The 21,891-nt window shown below is 38.1% G+C and overlaps 2 protein-coding genes across 9 annotated transcripts; both read left to right on the plus strand.

Moving 5' to 3' along the window:
• The first annotated feature begins 429 nt into the window (after positions 1–429).
• On the plus strand, positions 430–9,459 carry LOC106150890 (uncharacterized). 7 transcript variants are annotated; one of them, XM_087010217.1, is made up of 12 exons: positions 483–594; positions 718–796; positions 2,127–2,243; positions 3,456–3,625; positions 3,884–4,045; positions 4,200–4,349; positions 5,034–5,201; positions 5,753–5,970; positions 7,232–7,319; positions 7,795–7,956; positions 8,244–8,468; positions 8,736–9,459. In XM_087010217.1, the coding sequence occupies exons 3-12, from the start codon at positions 2,189–2,191 to the stop codon at positions 8,943–8,945; spliced, it is 1,608 nt and encodes a 535-aa protein (XP_086866343.1). In that variant the 5' UTR covers positions 483–594; positions 718–796; positions 2,127–2,188; the 3' UTR covers positions 8,946–9,459. The 7 variants fall into 7 exon arrangements, with proteins under 7 accessions (XP_013379360.2, XP_013379361.2, XP_086866343.1 ...); XM_087010219.1 differs by having other exon boundaries at positions 484–594; positions 3,468–3,625; XM_013523906.2 differs by lacking the exon at positions 718–796 and having other exon boundaries at positions 430–594.
• Positions 9,460–13,083: 3,624 nt separating this feature from the next.
• On the plus strand, positions 13,084–20,228 carry LOC147762332 (monocarboxylate transporter 13-like). 2 transcript variants are annotated; one of them, XM_087010229.1, is made up of 9 exons: positions 13,084–13,906; positions 15,717–16,019; positions 16,567–16,844; positions 17,055–17,280; positions 17,460–17,603; positions 18,083–18,416; positions 18,828–18,989; positions 19,274–19,498; positions 19,767–20,228. In XM_087010229.1, exons 1-6 carry the CDS (start codon positions 13,768–13,770, stop codon positions 18,367–18,369), a joined length of 1,377 nt encoding a protein of 458 aa, XP_086866355.1. In that variant the 5' UTR covers positions 13,084–13,767; the 3' UTR covers positions 18,370–18,416; positions 18,828–18,989; positions 19,274–19,498; positions 19,767–20,228. The 2 variants fall into 2 exon arrangements, with proteins under 2 accessions (XP_086866355.1, XP_086866356.1); XM_087010230.1 differs by lacking the exon at positions 15,717–16,019 and having other exon boundaries at positions 13,085–13,906.
• Positions 20,229–21,891: the final 1,663 nt, after the last annotated feature.

Raw genomic sequence — 21,891 nt, forward strand, 5'->3', positions numbered from 1 at the left:
CTCCTTGGTAACAAAGTAATCAAAGAAAAACAATTCAGTGCTAGACAAACCGTACAACTAACCTAGGCTCTATTCCCATAGATTTTAGATCGATCTATCCCCGCGGGGAGTCTCACTAGATTACTTTCAGGTAATCCGACTTAAATGTCCGTCCCGCCTACTACAAGCTGTAAGGGGGTAATTAACTTTCGTAACCGCCCGGCTGACAGCTATTTAGCGTGAACCCCCAGGGAGTTAGGTCGATCTAAAGTAGGTCGATCTAATCTATGGAAATGGGGTGTTAGTCTTCTTGTCTGTAGTTGAAGCATTTTTTATCAAAGTCACATTTATTAGTTCTGGAACAATGCATGCTCAAAACTCTGTAGAGACACTGCAGATGCGCAACCCCTCCCCCCATCCTCTCAAGAAACGAAACTGATTAGTGTGACATGTGCCGTGATAGTTTGATAGTTGCTAGAGTCCTGTCATGCGCATTTTCGTTTCCGAACAGTCTGAAAGTGGGTCACGAATGCAGGTCACACTAACTCCACAGGCGATGTAAAACCAATGTAGGTACTTGGTGACAATCTATTCAAGACAGGAAACGGAATGCAGGTAGTTCTAAGGAGATTTACTGTTGTCCTCGCCCATCATATTTTCCTTGTTTTTATTTATTTATTTTGGAAGGGGGGTGCGCTGATGGCGTCTCTAAGTCATATCTTTTTTATTCTGTCAAAGGGTCCAGACTATTGCAGTGCAAAAACAGTCAGGAGTTGGTCTTAACGTTAAGACCTAAAAATCTGATCTATCGCTGTCGGTACGTGCTTATTCCCAGTATGCTTTATATAGCGTTATGGTGACGTTTTAGTACACTGCTTTAAAATTTCATATTATAGATCTTCAAGTAATACACCTAAGCAGGCCTAAGTTAGTTTCTTTAAAAAATTCCGTTTCATTGTCATCGTCACTTTTATGCATAGGCCCTACATGTGACAATAAATTATTATTAAAGCACTCTCCTGTCAAAAGACAATAGGTCGCGCCGTGGTTTATTTCGTGTAAAGTCACGTCATCCACGAATGCGTTCCACCCACCAATGCACAGGCTTCGCCTCACCTATTATCTGCTCTATTTCTCGTAAAGCTCAGCGCCTCGTACTTTATCTATACCTTATACATATATTATTATTAAATCTAAGGAGCATAATTCTTGTGATTTATATCTGAATAGAAAGATTGCGTCTTTAACAAACATCGTAGGCAAAATAGAGACTGCTTTCTACACTTGATCGTCGAAATAAACAGCACTCCCTAATTACTAGTTCCTTTACTAAATGAAAATAATAAAAATTTAACCAAGGAAGTGCAATGCTGATATCTACTTCCTTGATTTAACTACCCTCAGCCTACCGTCAGCGCCGCAAGCTTGTTGGGGATCTCTTTTGTTGCCTGATTCAAAGACGAAATTTTACTCCGTCCTGGGTTTGAATTCATTTCGTGAAACCAGTCTCTGTTTTATTCCTTTCCCGAGGGGCTAGACATATATTTTATCTAGTTGTTAACATGTAAGCCTACGTGCTTCCAATATTCGAGTGACCATCTGACCATCTTATCAGCAAATTGAGTTGTTAACATGTAAGCCTACGTGCTTCCAATATTCGAGTGACCATCTGACCATCTTATCAGCAAAATGAAACCATTGTTTTATTCGCGTGTCGCCTGACAACTAACCAAGCATGGGTATGTCAAATGTGTTTTTAGTAAGCAATACACAAGCCAACGAGAAACAATTGAATTGGCCAATTTTACAAAAGATCGTTAAACCGACGTCTATTTCAACTTTTTGATGAAAATTATACGTCTATGTTTTGACCCAAGATGAATGCCTGTGTTATTACAAGAATCAAATGTCTCCTGCTTTAGACCATTAAATACTTTATTATAGTTGACTGCCATGTCTTTATCCAGACCCCAAGTAGACTAAAAATACAACGACCTAGGTATCTTTTGCTTAACCGACAGATTTTTACGTGTATTACTGCAAATCTTTAGACAACATTGCCATTTATTTATCCACGAAGTTCTGCCTGAATGACAAAAGGGAAGGTTATTTTTGTGACATTCATATGAATACGCGTTTATTTACAGTCTAAAAAGACGAAAGGTTTGCTGCGGTGTGAGATAATTGATAGCTGAAAGCCGGCAACAACATGGATCTTTTGGGCGTATTACTTTGGCTGTGCTTACCTGCAAGATGGATGGCAGGTGAGATCAACGTGTTCGTGTGGGGGAACTCGACTGAGGAGAATTTCACCAGCTGTGTTATGTTATAAGAATAAAGTAGTTTTTTTTCTTTTTCTTTTTTTGTCTAACAGGATATCTTCACCAGGGAATGAGGCTACCATATGGAGATACACTATTTCAATATTGAGCTGCTGACTGAAGAAAAATTACTTTATTCTTTGGGGGCAGTCGTGTTTATAATATACGAGACAAATTCAGTTTTTCTACACCTGTGCTCAACATGCATGTATTTATAGTAAAGCAGTCTGTTTTATGTTTCCACGCGTATCGAGGTAAATTTGGCATAGCAAAAATACAGGATCCGCCTCTGTGTGTGTGTGTGTGTGTATGTGTGTGTGTGTGTGTGTGTGTGCGTGCGTGTGTGTGTGTGTGTGTGCGTGTGTGTGTGTGTGTGTGTGAGAGAGAGAGAGAGAGCAGGCGAGGAATTTGGGGTGGGGTAAAATAAGTGCTCATTCATATTGAAACTGTCGGCCTACGTATATCGATTCAACTCCCCGGGGACTCTTGCTGAATGCAATTAGTTTGACAGAGAAACACGGCTCCTCCTGGCGTTGAGTGGACCACAGATAAGCTGGTGATTATACGAGTACGTTGGGAACAAGACAAATCTAATTTTTATGCCTGTGCTCTGCATGTATCGTTCTACGTAGACCGTTTGTTTTAATGGGAATGCGACATATAAAATGCCACAGTGTTCGGCTTAACAAGTCACACAGGTTAGACCTCATGCATGAAACAGCCAGTGTTTGAAACTTTCGAGAATATGTGTAACAAATGGCGTGCATAAGTGGTAGCACCACTTCTGGATAGTTGAAAAATTGACTAAACAGCGTGCTCAAACTGGTGCGTAGAAAATAAATTAGATTGAAAACACATCTATTAAGATTAACTTGGTATAAAGCGTCTGAGCTTTTGGGTTGTGCGCCTTGTTCGGGAACTGAAAAATAAACTACAAGGATACGTGATGTTCTTTGTTTATTCTTTTTAGTCCCTGATGAAGGCACACTAGCCGAAAGCCTGGGAGCTGTATACAAATCAGGCCTACCGTTGATCTTAAGAGAGTTTTCAATTTAATTTTTTCTATTTCTTACATGTACACATACGGAAAAATTAGTATTATTACGAGTATAAGGAAAAACGCGGCTTTTGAATCCATAACCCTGCCTATTACAGTGCTTTCCTCAGGTGCAGTGACCATGACGAGAAAGGTGACATTGGTCCAGAGGAGTCTGCAGAACATAGTCGGGTCATCCCCAAAAATTGAAGTAAAAAGTTTTGAGAACTGGGCCGAGTCACTTAAAGAGGACGTTGTATTCACGGCCAGCCCAAAGTCGGTGAGAGAGGTAATGCCCAGCGGTTAAATTTATGGAACGAAATCTGCACATGTGTGTTGTTAATATAATCAATTAAATGTATAATTTTTAAAAATATTTTGCACATATATATATAGTTAAACGTCCGATGTTCATAATATAAATTTCATTCGTCTTCTTATCCATTATTTAATTAACTCGTCATTATTTATTTATTTATTTATTTATTTATTTATTAGCTCACACAAGTAACCTCAAGAATCCTTATGTCCTAACTTTTACATACAGATCCAGAGGATCGTGTTTGCTGCTCTCCTCTGCAGAAAGAATGTCCGAGTTGTGGGTAGCACTCACTCTTGGTCTTCTCTGTTCACCGACTCGGAACAAATTCAGATAAATTTGGGCAACATGACATTAGAGGGAGGAAAGAGAGTGATCCTCCAGCCCGGGGTAAGATGTATTAAAGAATAATGACAGAAATGGCCTCTAATTTACATTGTATTGTATTGTATTGTATTGTATTGTATTGTATTGTATTGTAATCCTTATTAAGTATGAGAATTCCATAATATTGCATTTTTCTGTGTTTGGGAATTTTTTCCAGGAATATCCAGGATATAGGACGGTAAGAATCGCGCCAGGTGTGACAGTGGGTGAACTGAACGACTTGATTGTACCTCTAGGTTTTACCTTGCGCTCAGGGCCTAGCATTAAGGAGGCAACTGTTTTGGGTGCCATAGCAACATCATCTCATGTGAGTAAATTATTCGACCAATGAGCGCCTTGAGAAGTCTTTCTGTTCTTGACATCATATTTTCTGCGCAATTTATAAAAACGCATTTGCTATAACGATCCATTATTCCATTAAGCGTAGGTTCAAATATTTTGGTTTCCTCTCCTCACAGTCGAAGGTGGTTGATTAAATTCACCAATTTGTATATTTGATTCGATTAATTATATCAATTTAAGGCCGGAACAAAAATCCATAAATGGTTAACGAGCGCGACCAACCCTCATTTTGAGTCACTTAGACTTTTCGCACCTTTTCTTTTTTTCTTGTTTTAATGGGACAAATTGACAATTGACATTACCATCCCCTACAAATAGTTTTATAGGGAAAAAATACCAACCGTCTCTAAAATTTAGGTTGCCTAACTACGCTCCCGATTGTTTGATCGTTTTTGAAGTGTTGGTGAGTGCAGCATTTAATCGGTATAAATAAGGTGGTTTAGCATCATATGTTTAAAAAAACGAAATCGAAAAAAAATCCGTGTACTTATCTTGTCAACAGAAAGTCAGTTGTCGTTTACCATTGATTAAATTTTGTCTGGCCTTATCTCACAAAATACCGATGTGGGAGAGATATTGGTGTTTTAAAGAATGATGTTATGTAAGTCATATCATTTTTACAAAAATGTAACTGCTGATTATTTTTAAGGGTGCAATGGTCAATGAACCAGCAATAGGTGAATACATGACAGGAGCAAGGATCGTGGATGGATGGGGCAAGATACTGGCTTTCAATGAGGATACGGACCCCGAAGTTTTAAAAGCACTGCGCTGTAACTTGGGACTTCTCGGAGTGGTCTTTGAATTTGAATTAAAAGTGAGTTGCTTTAGCGGTCTTTTTTTTTATGAACATACACCACAACATATTAAACATCTACTATATGTTAAAATAAGAGTGAATTCAGAACAGATAATCTGCGGACTAACTGATCCGCCGACTAAATATGGCCATCTCCACTTAAACGCAAGCCGCCCTTTACTCTGATGGTCTCCCCGCCTCCACACGCGCCATTTAACCGATTAAATCTCGGCTCCGGGAAGACCATCAGGGAATTAGCGGCATCCCTTTAATGCAGATCGGCCATATTTAGTCCGCGGATCTGTTAGTCCGCGGATGAACTTGTTCTGAATGCGGTCTAATTTTGTATCATCCGAGATAGCCCGAAATCTATTGCTTTTGAGACTTATATACAGCGCATACAGACCAAATATCTGTGGCAGACCTATTTTTTGTACCTGCATTTCACACTTCTACCAGTCTGTACTACACTTACAGTAATTCTTTGTCCCAAGCTCATATTCATCTTAGCCCCTACGAAGACCCCTCTGATCCGGAATTTCAGAGAAGTGCTATCTCCTTTATTTCAGATTTTCCCGCAGGAACAAGTTAACTCGTGCGGTATCCTTACCCCATTGAAGACGCTTTTCAATCCGGAATTTCTGAGAAATGCTGTTTCCAAGAACAATTTTGTCTTAATTCTGTCGGCATCCTATAGTTCACTAACGGAGAAAGAAGCAAGGTCAGTGTTGGAGACGGGGAAGGTTCCGACCACGTGGGATAGCGGCAATGACATAGTTTTAATTAAGTAAGTGTGCTTTATATCCAACTATACTGTATTTACACTTCTGTATACTTACATATATATATAAAGTAAGAAAAAGAACTGGTTGCAAAATGCGTACTGACGCTTTCCTATGGTTGCAAAATGCGTACTGACGCTTTCCTTTGGTTGCAAAATGCGTACTGACGTTTTCCTTTGGTTGCAAAATGCATATAGCAATGCGAAATGCGGCTCTACACATCTTATTTTTATACCAATAAGAAAACCTCCTCCCTGAATGAAGTAAAACCAAGTTTTTTAATACGCAAAACTACAATTAGTCAAGACTTGAATGGAACCTGAATATCAAGAAAGATGGACCCCAAATTTTGCCCCCAACTCCTCCCCACTCCCCACTCCCTTGGAGTCAAAAAATAAGGGTGTATTCCCAGAGATTTAGATCGATCCAGGGATTAAGATTTAGATCGACCTAACTCCCTGGGGGTTCATGCTAAATTGCAGTCAGCCGAGCGCGCACCATAGTTAATTACCTCCTTACAGCTTTCAGTAGGCGGGACAGACGCTTAAGCCGGCTAAGCTGATAGTAATCTAGTGAGACTCCCCACAGGGATAGATCGATCTAAAATCTATGGAAATGGGGTCTAAGAAAAGATGCAACAAAATCTGGATCCCCGACGAGGACAGAGAAACAAAACTGTACTTTTTGGTGCCCTTGTCGGTTTAAAATCCCCTTATTTATCAAGAAGAACTAAACATGTTTAAAGGGATAATAACTCTTCGTATGAAATCTGTATTTCACAATAAAAACATTGTGAGTGACTCATAAAAATATAATATATTCTGTTTTCCCACAAAAACGGCTGTTATAGCTTTTATTCTGATATCTGAGCTTGTCTTTAGACCACGTGACCTCCATTGATGGCTATACTATGTTAAAATCTCTTAAGAGATTTTAACAAAAAACCAAACTTTTTAGAAAAAAACCAGGGACTAACTTTGAATGTAAAAATGGATTCATTAACCATTGGTAAGTATGGGAAAATTGTTGTTTACTCCAGGAAAATTCATTTTTTGGCCAAAACGAAGAGTTATTATCACTTTAAATACAGACGTGGACACCGAACAACACGGATTACACCAGTAAATATATGGAGAAATTGAAAACCCATACACGTGAGAAAAATGGATTACATAAATTGGTATAATGGAAGAGATGGTGACGACGACGTCGACGATGATGATGATGATGATGAATATATGGTTAAATATTTTGGTTGTAATTCAGTATTGTAGATCCAGACGCCACGCCTGATAGTCTGAATACCTCTGATGATCCACTGCCGGAGGACGTGACGGTCGTTTCGACGGGACAGGTATACCACCAGCGGTATTATGTCTTGTTGTTGTTTGTCACATTATTTGCAGCCTTTTTATGTGGAGGCACAGTACAACCCCCCCCCCCCCCTCCCCCCCCCCCCCCCCCCCCCCCCCCCGAATTTTTTTGGCCTTGACATGTTTCATACCTTTACCTACGTGGAGTATTTGGCGAATTTCTCGTATTATTACATGTTTTCCCTTGGACCATGTACCTGTATTTTGTAGATGAAGGTATAATCAATGATGCCACTTAAACAGTACTGTGCTGGACCAACAATATTATATACTTCATTACCCGACAGACACCGACATATTGTCGCCAAATATGGTCGTTAACACACTTTACGTAGTGCTGATGCTTGTTTATTGACTTTTAAGTTAATTAAAATAAACCTGGTATATTAACGAAAGTCGGCGTTCCTGGTCTTATTACCCGTGTACACGTATTTTCGTTCTTCCCATTAATTTCAGGAGTTTTATAAATTTATAAAAGGATTTCCGAGAGCCTTGAAAGGAATCAACCTTACAGACGCTATCTATCTGGACACTGCTGTCTTAGGCCCCAAGTTCCTAGCTTCAGAATACACATTCCCGGAGAAAACGGACTTCGAAAGAAGTGCAAATGCGTTGAAAGTAAATATTGTGACATAAACCAACTTTTGTAAACTCAAAGATAACGAAATCCAGGCTATGAGGGTGTAAATCCCAATATTTGCACGTGTTTTTTTTAAACTGGTACTCACTGCACCAAGTTCTGTTTTTGCAATGGCAAGTTTCTATTTTTCTCTGTATTTTCAAATTATTCTCCACGGTTAGGGCCTATCTAGCTTGAATCCAGATAAAATTACTGGCCTTTGCGCGTTTTAATTTTAATTAATTTAAAAAGCAGTTTTACATAAAACCAATGTTTCTCACCATAGGAATTCTCAAGATTCATGAACGAGAAATCCCACACAGAGGGAATTCTGCCGTTTACTAGATTTGTAGCAAGATGGGTGAAAGGCACCGATTGTTTTCTGTGTCCAACGTCCAATCCAACCAGTCTGAAAGTTGCTGGCGACGCGGGTCATTTTACCACGTTAGGAATGGATGGGGTAATTGACACACTGCAGGAAGGCCCCGGCTTTTCGTATACCATGCATAAGGTACATTTATCTCTCTTCTCTCTCTCTCTCTCTCGTTTACTCTGTATTATATAAAATCTCTCCTTTTCAGTGTCATTTGTTTACTTCGAGTTTCCGTGTTTTTTGTGTGCGATTGCTATGTAATAACGTGTGCTTTTTATCAAAAAATTTGAATCACTTTCATAGTCGACTATGAGGTAAATAGCAGAGGCGCATTTCCGATTAACTGAATTTTAATTACACAACGTTCAAGTTGGAACACTAGTGTATTGTGCTTTCTTCTTTCAGCTGGTTGAAGCATGGGACAACTTGGGTCTTGAAGGAACTCTTCACTGGGGTAAAATTACCGAAGTGACAAACTTCAAAGAGAAGATCAAAACTTACTTCAGACACGACCTGGGATTCTTTGAAAATATCCGCAGGAAAATCGATCCTCACGGCGTGTTCATGAATGATTACCTTAGTTACCTCTATGACGCCTTTAATAATGTTAACTGATATTATGATAACATTGAAAAATATTATTAATGCTAGCAAACTTATCGGAATGAAGGCCCATCACGATGTTCACAGCGGGTTCAGATAAACCGAATTCCGAGAGAATGGACTCATATGTAACTTCATTACCTCCTTCTTGTTTCACGAGTGGCTGTTGTGGAAGAAGAGCTAAATTATTGATATAAATCATATTTTATCTCTATTTTCATATACCGAAGATAAAGAGATGAATTAGTATATGCATGTAGTTGCTGTTTTGCTGTTATTCATATTTACACATAATTTTCCAAATAAAGCATAACTTTCTTTTAAATTAATTACACGAAGAGTCGATTCAAAAACTAATTAGGAGACGACGTGAAGTATACATTTTTAACACCGGTGAAGAATAGATGAATGTCTGTAATTAGCGACATTATCACCAGAAGATTTTATGGCTATTTATGACAGTTACACCCTTGAGGTGATCATTTGTTAATAAAAGCACTTGGAATTGGAGGTGTGACAACTGTGACCAATGATGTATAGAAGATTTGTAGCACAGGCATTTATTTTTGTTCTGGAAAAAATCCAGTGATCAAACCTCAGTTGATCTTATTTTGATCACGATTGCACATCGGCTGACATTGCTGATGTGCTGTTTTCTTTTTCAAATTATCTACTTAACTACTTCATTTATTCACAGTTTATAAGGTTGCTACATATTAATAGAATAATATGATATATCAGGATTAGTTTAGCAAAAAACATACCTCAAGTAACTTTTCTGAAAACATTAATTGCCACAATTTGTACTTTATTTCTAAATTAGGAAACACGTATTGTTCACATAAAATTTTTAATGCGTGACAAATTCTATGATCCAAGGATTAAAATAAGCGATAAGCATTGTACAGTAGTCGTTGTCAAACAATGCACACCAGCATTATTACGTCACCGTTTCCCCTGCTTTTTATTAGTCTTTGACGTGTAAGTATGTTTTCATAATGATTGTCAAAGTTTGGGTGAATGAAAGAAAAGGGAAGAAAAATTCCTCGCTTCAGCCTTAAGCCCTGCACCTGTGGCTCCAAGTCCAAAAACTCAATGCTGGAATTACATTGTAGGTCTCTATCAAAATTGAAGGGTGAAGCGACATCACAGTTTACATCCCCAAAAGGTCACACGAAAACATATTTTAAAAGCAATTTGTGTCTGAATTAAAAAAAGATTCATTGATGACTGGCTGGTCTTGCAATTAATCACTGCAATGGGCCATATCAATGGAAATTTGTAATTTTGGGGAACTATCCATGTACAGAAGAGGACGGGGCACATGTACATTCTATGATAAGCAAACAAACAAACAACAACAAAAAAAAAAAAAAAAAAAAAACAGCAAGTGTGAGACAGACATATTTAATCACATTTCTGAAGAGACTGCAGGTGAAGCCCCAAAATGTGATGAATGGGAATTCCTGGGTGTTTGGTATTTTCACTGCCTTCTCTTAAAGGCATCGGACCCAGCAACGGAAGATTTGATATTGGTGTATCTGAGTCGAGAGACTTTGTGCTATTTAGTGACTTTAATCATAGAAATAGAAAGAGGTTTTTCTGGTTCTATGCTTTAATTAATGGTAACCAGAATCTAGTGTCTATTTTGTAAAATTATTCAAGCAACCAGAAACTAGAATCCTTTATGCAGGAGGGGGGAAAGGGGGAGGGGTGGTCGAAATAAATGTTGATATAAACGTTTTAGGCAAAGAATTCGAGATCAGATTCTCTAACTAATCACGATAAAGGCCTAAAGTTTCCCGTGTTCGAGGCCATACAAAAATGACTTAAGTTAAAAATTAAAAATGTTCTAAAAATAAATGTGGCAGCGTAATAAACTGTGCATGAATTAAAGGATTTGCTTCATACCGTCAGAATGGCCTCAACGGAACATATTCTTCAGAAAACATGCCCAACTAACGATATCTTTATCCAAATACACAAATTAAAAGCTCATTTTGTAAATTTTTGGCTTTAAAAAACGTCCTATTTGCTCGGCCTGGGAGTTAATGAGCTACGTGGTCACGTGGTCCGATGACGACAATCGAGCCACTGGAGAACAGAGCGTGCTTAGCTGTCAAACTGAGCTGCATTGTCTACCTGTAAGATGACTTCTCTGGCTTCTGATAAAAGTTAATACTCATTCAAATCTCTTACCCGAGGGATCTAAATCCTCATGAAGCTGTGTAAAACCATTCCCGTCTAGTCAATTCTTTAACGAGCATTTAATTATGGTTATCCCAAGTTGTATAAAACACTGCATTTGAATGAGTAAAGGGTACTGTGGATTATTGCATATGAGGGCCATGTTATTTGTGAAATTCAATTAATTTTATTAAAACGCTGACACTCCGTCTTGGATACTTTTCTTAAACTGAGGTAAACGATGCCCGTTACCTGTACAAGTCCCATCTTAATCATCCATCTAACTGGAACTTCCTTTACCTCTAAATTAGAGGGTTAAATGGCTGGCGATATTTATCTCAGGTAAAAATCTACCTGTGCTTTAGTTTCAAAGAGCAGCTCTCGCAGACCTGGGGGTACTAGATAAAATCTGAACACCGGGTTTATTGAGGAGCTAGAGAAACAAAGGAAGAATTTTTCCTGCACAGCTTCATAGGAATTTTAGCACGGACTTGATCCAGCTTAGACCTTCTAATTAACAGGGTGACATGGGCAATTTTCAAATACAAAATAAACAAATAATAAAACTATATTTCAGTTAGCCTCCTCTTAAATAAATATACCGTTCTGGATAAATTAGAACATTTATTAAATCGACAGAAAATTTTTGACTTAAATGATGATTTTATTATTAATGGAAATTAAGCTACTATATGTGGCACATTTGCTGAGATTACACTGTTCTTGATGTTTTGCGTTAGTCTACATTTTGCTGTGCGTGCTTGGAATTTTTTTATTTTTTATACTCACGTATGTAAAACTGCACATTTAGTAAACATTCAAGTTATGATTTTTTCCATGCTACTTATAGCAAACAATGCTCTTTTACCTTGATCTGCTACATGTTTTTGGGTTTGACAAAGCATACAAATTTGCAAAAAGTTTTGTGTACAGACGCAGAACTTGTATTTCAAGGTATAAAATGATAAATCTTTTAAATTATTTTATACTTCAGATGAAATAACATTCAGAAACAAATCCTCAAAGCATAAACGAATTAGGATTACGAACCATTTTAGTACATAAGTTCCAATTTTTTTCTTTAATATACCGCTCTTTTTTTCTGTTTGTTCTTCAACACGTTTTCTTCCACGGAAGTAATGCCTGGGCATACGCATGCTTCAAGTTACCCTGAGAGCAATTACTTTTATTAATGTTCGCGACGGTGTTTGAACTCAATTGTTTAAATATTGATATTAAACGTCATTTACAAATACCAATAAAATCACCCCATGAAATAAATGAGATATTTCTATAAAAAAGCATTGTGAATTTTTTACAATATTCGTTCTATTCCAGCCGAATCCCACGAATGTTCGTAACACTATCGCACTTGTATCATAACTGAATCGTAGAGCGTGTCGATTTGGCCAGAAAATTTGCAAGATCTCACGAATCTTCACGAATTCTGAAATTTGTCAATTCCTGGCGATTCGTGGGATTCGTGGTCTGTGTGAAATAGGGGCATAACTCGAAAGCATCGCGCATTGCGACCGAGCGCAAGCGTCTCGATTCCATAAATGGCCCATACTCGCCCCATATATAATACATTGTAGCATCTGTGTGATAACACTATTCGCAATACGCGATGCTTTCGGGTTACGGAGGCCATGTTTGAACCATATATGTTATGTATTAATGTATATCATAATGATTATGGAATGTAAATGGTAAATTAGGATTTAATGTAAAAAAAGTGTGTCAGACTGGTCCGCCGTGTCCTCCTTATGGACATATACTTTTAAGTTCACCGTTCACCGAATCGAAATGCACGATAGCACGCCGAACGGGTCATGTTGTCATACAAAGAAAAGATTTCCGCACCTAAAATAACGGAATAGGCTGAAACTACTGCGCATGAGGTGAAATCAAAGAATGGACTTTCCACGCGCAAGCTGTTCAGTTCTGTTCAGTTCGAAATCCTATAGCTATAGGTTCATTTTCTTTTGTGTGGTTTGCGATTATGTGCCTATTGTCAGAGACATGGGTCAACGGATTTCCTTGAGTAGTTGGCCGATTCAGCGTGCATCCAATGCACGGTCCCAGCATTCCTTTTCTTTTGATACCGGTCGCACCAGGGGCGGGTCCGGAGATACTATTTGACAGTCTTCCAAATTATCTTTGTTGACCCCGCCTCCATTTTTGACTGTCTTCCGACAGAAAAATTTAAATATCCGTGAGTGTTAACTTGAAAATCTGACCGTCTTTCTGAAGACCCAGAAGACGGCCTCAACCCGCCCCTGCATACGGTACTTATTACATGTATCATTAACTCAAAAACAGCTATCTGATTTTCAGTACAAGACGGTGGCATTATTAGCGGTACAAATGATATTTACCAGTCTCCAAATTGAGAAACCTAGAGCTAAAACGGATTTATAACTTGCCAACGGGGACCTATTTGACGTTCACTACACATGCTGACAAGACACGGTTTGCAAGAAGAAACGCACGAAAGATTTACAGAAAACAGAAAAAGTCGGCCTGGCGTGTAAAATACCAACTTCACTGACTAAATGTGCTGTGAAATACGCAGGATATCATCTCGGCCTTTTGCTTTTTATTGAGGAAAAGCAACGAAGGAACAGAGGCGAAGCGATTTATAAAGATGGCATACCAAGGTTGGTTCGTCCTAATTGCGACAATTCCGGCTTCCCTGGTTTGTGCAACTTTTGCATCATGGTCAGAGTTTTTTGCGGTGTTAAGTCAACCCGATTCCGGGATCTATGGCTCGGTGACTCTACTAGGTAAGTTGTATTGGCAGTGGACGGGTAAAAAGTTTGTAAGAACATGTGGAAATAGAGGTTCATAAAACTAACATTCCAGGTTCAAGAAAACATGCACATGTACGTACAAAACGTTGCTTTTAGATTTTTTGTAGAAGAATAGTTCACGCCTTATCTCTACTCTCCTCCACCGGGATAAGTTTTTCGTGGAATATTTACTGATATTTATCTAGTTTTTTCTGCACACATTTCTTTCTGTGATCCTGTATGAGAGGAATAAAGACTACATGAAACACAGTTTAATCTGTTGTGTGTATTCAAGCCGCTGTTTTCTCAAAAATTAGTAACCAACCCAGGTTACACAAACTCTCTTTATTTCAGTTGGTGACTTTTACGTACCCAACAAGGCATTGTCTCTCTGTCAGAAAAAAAAAAACACAAATGACTTCATCACACAGCTGGCCTCTGGTAGACATTTTCTTAATTGTCACTGTCAAAGATATAAATAGATAAATAAATATATATAACGAGCGAAACTAGGCAAAAGAATACTCTTCCCCTGTGACCTGAACATTATTGTAAAATTAACATCTATTGTATTCTATTTGCTGAACGAAGCGAGACACATTTTCCTTCCCCCCTTGGCAAAGTCTTGGTTCCGCCACTGATCAAATGCACAGATTTTAAATATGACACCAATCATGACACCTTATCATAATTATACCAGTCACCCAAAACCGTGTTAACAGCCATTAGCCACCCTCGGACCCAGGTTTAATGTTTTTAAAACTCCCCAAGCGTAGCGAGGCAAATATAGAATGACAGAAAAAGGGAAGTGTTACTTTTATGTGCAGATCACAGGATTGTAAATTGTCTAGTTTTTGTCTAGTTTGGGTTGAGATGAAGCCAACAGTGTATCCTATGTACACTGTATAGTGTAAATGATTTGTTATTGTGCTCATACGATGGAATGCTAAACCCTACTGTGCCAAAGACACCCTTCCATAAGTATCATAGGCACGCACACAGAAGTTCATATTGTTCAAATGCCCCTGTAGAGCCGCTTTTTGCAACCGACCGCATTTTACAACCGGTTGCAAAATACGTTCAGTTGCAAAATGCGGTCCTACTAAGTACAGCCGCATTTTGCAACTGAACGCATTTTGCAACCAAAGAAAATCGTGAAAACGCATTTTGCAACTGCAACGCATTTTGCAACCAGGATTCTTTTCTAAGAGCCTAAAACAGTTTGAAGTACTAAACAGGTAGAATTAGAGTGGGGACGGGTTTGCCTCGACTAAATGCGGCTCTACACCCCCAATATGATACGAACACGAAACAGTCACAAGTAGGCCTAATCCTCATGACTTCAACCTAACCAGAAGTTAAGACATTGACCAAATTTGTAGCCAAATGTTATAGAGAAAAGCAGGACTTCTTAGTACAATTTAACACAATAGCCCAAAATACGTATGGCATGTCTATGTGGAGAAACATTTAATGGATGTGGTAGTATCATGTAAAATATTATACCCTGGCAGAATTAAGGTTGGCAGAATTTGTTCCAATTGCGTAAACGTCTTCATAATCATATGAATTAGTCTTTATTATATGTATTAGTGTTCGTGTAAAATACATGTAATCCTTAATTTGATATTGTACTGTTCGTACGGTAGTTACAGAATATAATAGTACAGTGCAGCTTAAAGTCATATTAAAATGTACTAGTACCGAAAAAAATGGTAAATTAGTAAGAAAGAAACATATTAAGACATTATATGTAGGTTTAATAAATGATAATCAGGATGCATTATTTTTATGAAAATTTCAGGCTTTGTTCAGTCAGTTTACGTCCTGAGTGTTTTCGTGCCCAGTCCATTTACAAAGATGGCCGCCAAACACCTCAATATACGCCTGTCTTTTATGACCGGATTGGCAATCTCGTTCTTGGGCCTGGTGCTGAGTTCCATCGCCCCGGATATTACATTTCTGACAATATCGCGCGGAGTTTTTGTTGGTTTTGGCGTCAACTTCACCTTGGTTCCCATATCATTTCTTATAGCTGAGTGGTTTCCATGGGAACATCGTTTCCACGTTTTGGCAACAAGTTTTCGGATGACGATTAATCCTATAGGTAAGGGCAGCTTTTCGTTATGTCTATTTCTTTAGTTGATTTTGCATATTCAACAACTGCTACCTGGAAAACACATTTACTTGCAATTTTAATTCTCTATTAGGGCTTCAATCATAAGACATAAAACGATCCCCTAATTACGATGTTTTACCACACTAAGGTATTAATTCGCCTCTTTAACGATAAAATCAGAAGTAACCCTTTTAAGAAGATTGCTTTACACGCGATTGTAGCACTTATTGTTCTGATTAAGTAGGCTTTTAAATGGTGCTGATAGCTTATCAGGTGAGGGAGATCGGCTTGAAATAGAAAACACAATTTTCACAACAAAAACGCTGTCATTACGTCATCAGTCCGAATAAACATATTCGCGTCGAGGTATTTTCGATGTAACAGCAATATCTCATAACATGACGATGTTGATTTCATTCTTATGATCTTTTCTGCATTATCTAAGCGGATAGGAAAATAGACACTAACATATCGAACCACCTTAACGTGTTTCAAAGGTCCATTGAAAAACGGCCATCTTCTGTTCAATTTCCAGGGAGCGTAGCTGGCGCCAATCTTATCAGATGGATTAATGATCTTCTCGGCTGGAGGTATTCTTTTGGTGTTCTCGCCATTCTTGCAGTCTGTACTGCTTTTGGTTTGGTGCTGTTTCTTCGCCACCCAGAAGAACACGACAAAGATAAGGCACATTCTGAAGCACTCGAACAAAGTAAAATTCCATGGAGCAGGGCATCTAAAATGATTATATTTGTTCTTTGGGTGACTATATCATCTTGCAAAGCAGTTGGTCAAGCAGTATTTTACACCATTGTGGTAGGTTATAGGATATGTAACATTAACATGCAATGAACTATCAGAAAAATAATTCTATAAATCTTATATAAATAATTAATGATATTAATGTTATAGGTACAAGTCATTCAAGTCATTCAATCATTCAAGTCATTCAAATGTACCATATATGTGCTCTATGATAGGTGGGTCAAGATGTTTAAACATTAACACTATAAAAATGTGTTTTAGGTAAAATATGGAGAGGACCTGGGTTTTGATGCTCTTACTGCCACTCATCCCTTGACAGCAGATGGGATAACAGGATCTATATCTAGAGGGCTCACCTCTTTCCTTGGAGACTATATAAAGGGGAACATTCTGCATATGTATGCCGTTTGTGCCACCATGTTGTCAATGGCCAATGTTTTGGTGCCGTATGTTAAATCGCCCGTTGAATTGATAATATTTGGCGCAGGTATAAAAAAATTTGAAAACGGTATTTTTTTTGTATCTTGTAACGTAAGATTCACTTGACTCTATTTTATTAAAGACAGAACGATGTTTTTCTTATTTGTAGACTGCTATTGTAATATCTTATATTCTCTCTGATATTTGTTTTAGTATTTGATTTCGAATCATGATTTTATATCACAGTAATAGGAGCCGGACAGGGTCCTATCTTGGCCGCGTGGTATGCCGCGTGCAGTGAAGCCCTGGGCGGGGAAAGTGTTCACACGCTTTTTGTCCTCCAACTTGTAAGCTGGGGAATAGGGCAATCCATTGGAAGTATTTTACCAGGTAATATCCATCATCTCCTTATTTAGTTATGATCACTGTTCCTCAAAATCCATTGTGACATTCATACAGAGAAAAAATTAAAATGTCATTCACAGTGGATTGCTATTACCAAGAACCCACACTTCCATTCATTTTGTATTGGCATTAAATTCATTTTGTATTGGCGTTAAAAATACAAACTTAGTTTGTGTATTAACAGTTAAAATATGAACCCATTCAGAACAGCGGACTAACAGATTCGCGGATCAAATATGGCAACTCACTTTAAAGCTTGCCGCTTAATGCTCGATTTGACACTGAATAGATTCCCCGCGGGTATTACGCAACAAGCGTTTAAGTGCGTAGGCCATATTTGACCCGCAGATCTGTTAGTCCGTTGTTTGTTAAACCGGTCCAGGCCTTTCCTTTCGTTAAACCGAAGTTTCCAGTCGTAGCACAAAGTTACATTTACAATGATGATTATTTTTTATTCCTTTCAGGGCTTATTCTAGATTTTACGAAGAGTTATACCTTGCTGTTTCATGTATTGGCAGTGTCCTATGGCTTCATTGTATTTGGGTTTATTTGTATAATACTGCTCAATCGACGACATGCTTCTGTCAACAATGTATCCATTCGTTCTTCCAACATGGCGTTAGGAAAAATCGGCTCAGCCTCTAAAACTGCTGAAGATATGTCAATGTCTGAATATCGATTGATACTTGAATCATATCCAAAATATGATTACGTTGAAGAGAGGGTCCAGCCATCTCAGGATGAACGATGAAAGGCAATTGACAGGGGACCCGAGTTCGGCAAATCTCGGATGATTCCGTACGTCACTTCCACGTTTGTGGTAAAATCATGTAAAATCATCAACCCCCCCCCCCGAATTTTTTTGGCCTTGACATGTTTCATACCTTTACCTACGTGGAGTATTTGGCGAATTTCTCGTATTATTACATGTTTTCCCTTGGACCATGTACCTGTATTTTGTAGATGAAGGTATAATCAATGATGCCACTTAAACAGTACTGTGCTGGACCAACAATATTATATACTTCATTACCCGACAGACACCGACATATTGTCGCCAAATATGGTCGTTAACACACTTTACGTAGTGCTGATGCTTGTTTATTGACTTTTAAGTTAATTAAAATAAACCTGGTATATTAACGAAAGTCGGCGTTCCTGGTCTTATTACCCGTGTACACGTATTTTCGTTCTTCCCATTAATTTCAGGAGTTTTATAAATTTATAAAAGGATTTCCGAGAGCCTTGAAAGGAATCAACCTTACAGACGCTATCTATCTGGACACTGCTGTCTTAGGCCCCAAGTTCCTAGCTTCAGAATACACATTCCCGGAGAAAACGGACTTCGAAAGAAGTGCAAATGCGTTGAAAGTAAATATTGTGACATAAACCAACTTTTGTTAACTCAAAGATAACGAAATCCAGGCTATGAGGGTGTAAATCCCAATATTTGCACGTGTTTTTTTAACTGGTACTCACTGTACCAAGTTCTGTTTTTGCAATGGCAAATTTCTATTTTTTCTTTAATTATAAATTATTTCCCACGGTGAGGGCCTATCTAGCTTGAATCCAGATAAAATTACTGGCCTTTGCGCGTTTTAATTTTAATTAATTTAAAAAGCAGTTTTACATAAAACCAATGTTTCTCACCATAGGAATTCTCAAGATTCATGAACGAGAAATCCCACACAGAGGGAATTCTGCCGTTTACTAGATTTGTAGCAAGATGGGTGAAAGGCACCGATTGTTTTCTGTGTCCAACGTCCAATCCAACCAGTCTGAAAGTTGCTGGCGACGCGGGTCATTTTACCACGTTAGGAATGGATGGGGTAATTGACACACTGCAGGAAGGCCCCGGCTTTTCGTATACCATGCATAAGGTACATTTATCTCTCTTCTCTCTCTCTCTCTCGTTTACTCTGTATTATATAAAATCTCTCCTTTTCAGTGTCATTTGTTTACTTCGAGTTTCCGTGTTTTTTGTGTGCGATTGCTATGTAATAATGTGTGCTTTTTATCAAAAAATTTGAATCACTTTCATAGTCGACTATGAGGTAAATAGCAGAGGCGCATTTCCGATTAACTGAATTTTAATTACACAACGTTCAAGTTGGAACACTAGTGTATTGTGCTTTCTTCTTCTTTCAGCTGGTTGGAGCATGGGACAACTTGGGTCTTGAAGGAACTCTTCACTGGGGTAAAATTACCGAAGTGACAAACTTTAAGGAGAAAATCAAAACTTACTTCAGACACGACCTGGGATTCTTTGAAAATATCCGCAGGAAAATCGATCCGCACGGCGTGTTCATGAATGATTACCTTAGTTACCTCTATGACGCCTTTAATAATGTTAACTGATATTATGATAACATTGAAAAATATTATTAATGCTAGCAAACTTGTCGGAATGAAGGCCCATCACGATGTTCACAGCGGGTTCAGATAAACCGAATTCCGAGAGAATGGACTCATATGTAACTTCATAACCTGCTTCTTGTTTCACGAGTGGCTGTTGTGGAAGAAGAGCTAAATTCTATGATCCAAGGATTAAAATAAGTGATATACATTGTACAGTAGTCGTTGTCAAACAATACACACCAGCACAATTAAGGCACTGTCTCCCCTGCTTTTTATTAGTCCTTGACATGTCGCCATAATGATTGTCTTTGGGTTAAATGAAAGAAAAGGGAAGAAAAATTCCTCGCTTCAGCCTTAAGCCCTGCGCCTCTGTGGCTCCCAAGTCCAAAAACTCAATGCTGGAATTACATTGTAGGTCTCTATCAAAAATGAAGGGCGAAGCGACATTACAGTTCACATACCCAAAAGGTCACACGAAAACATAAAAGCAATTTGTGTCTGAATTAAAAAAAAGATTCACTGATGACTGGCTAGTCTTGCAATTAATCACTGCAATGGGCCATATAAATGGAAATTTGTAATTTTGGGGAACTATCCATGTACAGAAGAGGACGGGGCACATGTACATTCTATGATAAACAAACAAACAAACAAAAAAAAAACAGCAAGTGTGAGACAGACATATTAATCACATTTCTGAAGAGACTGCAGGTGAAGCCCCAAAATGTGATGAATGGGAATTCCTGGGTGTTTGGTATTTTCACTGCCTTCTCTTAAAGGCATCGGACCCAGCAACGGAAGATTTGTTATTGGTGTATCTGAGTCGAGAGACTTTGTGCTATTTAGTGACTTTAATCATAGAAATAGAAAGATGTTTTTCTGGTTCTATGCTTTAATTAATGGTAACCAGAATCTAGTGTCTATTTTGTAAAATTATTCAAGCAATCAGAAACTAGAATCCTTTATGCAGGAGGGGGGAAAGGGAGAGGGGTGGTCGAAATAAATGTTGATATAAACGTTTTAGGCAAAGAATTCGAGATCAAATTCTCTAACTAATCACGATAAAGGCCTAAAGGTTACCGTGTTCGAGGCCATACAAAAATGACTTAAGTTAAAAATTAAAAATGTTCTAAAAATAAATGTGGCAGCGTAATAAACTGTGAATGAATTAATATATATTTGTCAAGTCGGATTTTTGAAAAGGTATATGGCACTTTGTAACAGCCGATGAGTTACCGTTATCAAAATCAGATCACTTGAGGTCACTGACATCTTTCCTGTACTCTTATAACAAGTCATTTTGAAATTATGGCGTAGCGATAGTACTTTCCTCCAGATTACATATCATAATATCCCTCGCAGAAGATAATGCCTCATAAATATTAATGAGTGGTGTCAATGGCCGGGAATGCGAAAAATATCTCTTGAAAGTGTCGAGCAAGATGTCTCTTAACCTCTGGGACAACCGTCATTAAAAAATGCCAGTGGACAACATGTTTTATTCTCGAAAACTTTGTCATCACTCAATAAGTACTATCTCTTCTCTATTTGACCAATGTTGTGTACGTAAACTAGTTACGATCCTTTTCTTCCTTTTATTTTCTTTCTTTCTGTACTTAATTATTTCTGGGAACTTTTGTGCTCCATACTGAAATCTTTGAAGTTATACATTTATTCTGTTGTATATACGTATCCATTTGTTTTATTTATTTACTTATTTAATTTTGTGGAGAGCATTTAATGCTTTTAGCGCTTTGCCTCCATTTCTTTCGAATAAACGTTGTTAAAAAAACATGTTTTATTCAGAAACGTGCTGGTACGAATGCACATGTACAGGTAGATGTCACTCACGACACAGATTTAATCTGTTATTCAGGTTGTGACCCCTCAACGAAAATAAAACACTGAAATGTCC

The sequence above is a fragment of the Lingula anatina genome, chromosome 4, assembly GCF_051362555.1.
Source record: "Lingula anatina isolate TDL-2025a chromosome 4, LinAna3.0, whole genome shotgun sequence".
Classification (NCBI taxonomy): domain Eukaryota; kingdom Metazoa; phylum Brachiopoda; class Lingulata; order Lingulida; family Lingulidae; genus Lingula; species Lingula anatina.

Coding starts and splice junctions, on each gene's coding strand:
- LOC106150890 (XM_013523906.2), top strand. CDS start 2,189: ATGGATCTTTTGGGCGTATTACTTTGGCTGTGCTTACCTGCAAGATGG. Junction 4,046..4,199: donor GAGTGATCCTCCAGCCCGGG/GTAAGATGTATT, acceptor AATTTTTTCCAG/GAATATCCAGGATATAGGAC. Junction 8,469..8,735: donor TTTCGTATACCATGCATAAG/GTACATTTATCT, acceptor TTCTTCTTTCAG/CTGGTTGAAGCATGGGACAA.
- LOC147762332 (XM_087010229.1), top strand. CDS start 13,768: ATGGCATACCAAGGTTGGTTCGTCCTAATTGCGACAATTCCGGCTTCC. Junction 13,907..15,716: donor TGGCTCGGTGACTCTACTAG/GTAAGTTGTATT, acceptor TGAAAATTTCAG/GCTTTGTTCAGTCAGTTTAC. Junction 17,281..17,459: donor ATTGATAATATTTGGCGCAG/GTATAAAAAAAT, acceptor TTTATATCACAG/TAATAGGAGCCGGACAGGGT.